The sequence below is a fragment of the Aplysia californica genome, unplaced genomic scaffold (assembly GCF_000002075.1).
Source record: "Aplysia californica isolate F4 #8 unplaced genomic scaffold, AplCal3.0 scaffold01089, whole genome shotgun sequence".
In the NCBI taxonomy this organism is placed as follows: Eukaryota; Metazoa; Mollusca; class Gastropoda; order Aplysiida; family Aplysiidae; genus Aplysia; species Aplysia californica.
The window spans coordinates 125,643-127,335 of record NW_004798359.1 but is presented as its reverse complement, the minus strand read 5'-3'; the positions used below and the strand labels follow the sequence as shown (position 1 = coordinate 127,335).

At 40.9% G+C, this 1,693-nt stretch overlaps 1 protein-coding gene across 1 annotated transcript in view; it reads right to left on the bottom strand.

Moving 5' to 3' along the window:
- LOC101861170 overlaps positions 1 to 1,693 on the bottom strand; it is a gene marked incomplete in the record, with an annotated part of 15,272 nt that overhangs the window by 5,890 nt on the left and 7,689 nt on the right. Inside the window, 1 exon segment of the mRNA XM_013089953.1 lies at positions 233 to 363. Within this exon segment, the coding sequence (XP_012945407.1) occupies positions 233 to 363 (131 nt within the window).

Sequence of the window (1,693 nt, the reverse complement as noted above, 5' to 3'; positions counted from 1 at the left end):
TGTGTGTGTGTGTGTGTGTGTGTGTGCATGTGTGTGTATGTGTGTGTTTATGTGTATGTGTGTGTGTGAGTGTGTGTGTGTGTGTGCGTGTGTGTGTATGTGTGTGTGTGTGTGTGTGTGTAAAAACCCTTATCCCCATTAAGGCTGAAACCAGAGTGCAAATGAAATCAAACTACTCGTCGTAAAACACCGGCCTAAAAGGGTTGAAAACAGCATAAAACAGCTATCTCACCTTACTGACAGGCAATTTGTTTTGAGCACTGGCAACTATGGCAAGCTGGTTGATGGTCAGTGGGACATTCTGCTGACCGCTAGTCTCTGGGCCTGCTGGTCTGTAACCTGCATTGTCGTAGTTCCCTCCCCCTGTAGATATGACACACAGATGATCAAAGTTATTGTCCTTTTCAATAGTTTATGTCATTTACAAAATAAAAAAACTTTATCAAAAATATCATCATCATCACCATCATTGCCTTTCTCACCCTGCATCAGGGTATAGGCCACGGACAAACACCCTTCACTTTTCTCTATCCTGGGCTAGCCTCTTGATGTTATTCCATTTTTTCCCACTTTTCTCTACATCGATTTCTGTGATTTCGGTGATTTCGGCTTTGTCCGCTGTTCTTCATTGTTCCTGCTGATGCAGAAGCTCCTCCGTCTCCGAAGATCGAAAAATAAAAAGCTGTGTTTGTCCGTGTTTCTGTAACTTACTGGTTTTTTTACTGGGTTGGGTAGTTGGCCCTCCGCAAACTGGCACTTTTCGGGCGATCAGACCTATGCACTTTTGGTCGCCTCTTACGACACGCAGTATCACGGCAGGTGTATTCTTTGCTCCCCCATAGTAAAACTACGCGGTCCCCCACCCCAAGACAAAAAATGTACGTTCTATGGTAGCCCAACTCTGCAGCTTCTTCAATTGGGATTTTTGTCATTATTGGGTGTACTGGGTACTTTGGTCGTTTTGGAAAAACATTCAATATGAATACTACAACTATTACTATCTAAGGTAAATGTAAAGTTCAGCTTGCCATTCTTAGAATAATTAAAAGTTGTCTGTCACAACGACCCAAATGTCGCCCTGCAGAGGGTGTTGACCGCAGATGTGCTTGGTAAGTCAAATAAGTTCCAAATGGTGAACTCAGATTGACTTTTATCTTTTTAAAAATATGGAACGTGCTGACAAAATGAATTACTTCTCAGATTTTAGCTCGATGGAAATAGAAACATCAAATTTTTAGATTGAAGTTTTACAATTTATCAGTATGAAATGATAAAAGACATGTTAAACTTGAAGAGAATGGCATTGGTTAAGAGTTAGGAGTCTACTTATATGACCCTTGTGTTGATTTTTGGCTGATATCTCCATTCACGGATTGCGAGAAGTAACTCATTTTGTTAGCACGCCTCACAAATTCTCTCAAGTAATCCAGACTCTTGCAGCTTCAACACTTTAGGAAGCGGGATGTCTCGACCCTTCCAAGGGAGATATCAAGTAATAACAAGAGCAGAAGAGAATTCATTGTTTAACAAAACCGTTATCTTTTGCTGGTAGTACAGACAATTCAATTGTTTTTCTGTTGCAATTCAATCGGACCCGCTGACACATCCAAACAAAAGACACATTTATTCTCTCTCTCTCTCTCTCTCTCTCTCTCTCTCTCTCTCTCTCTCTCTCTGTTATTTTGATATTTTG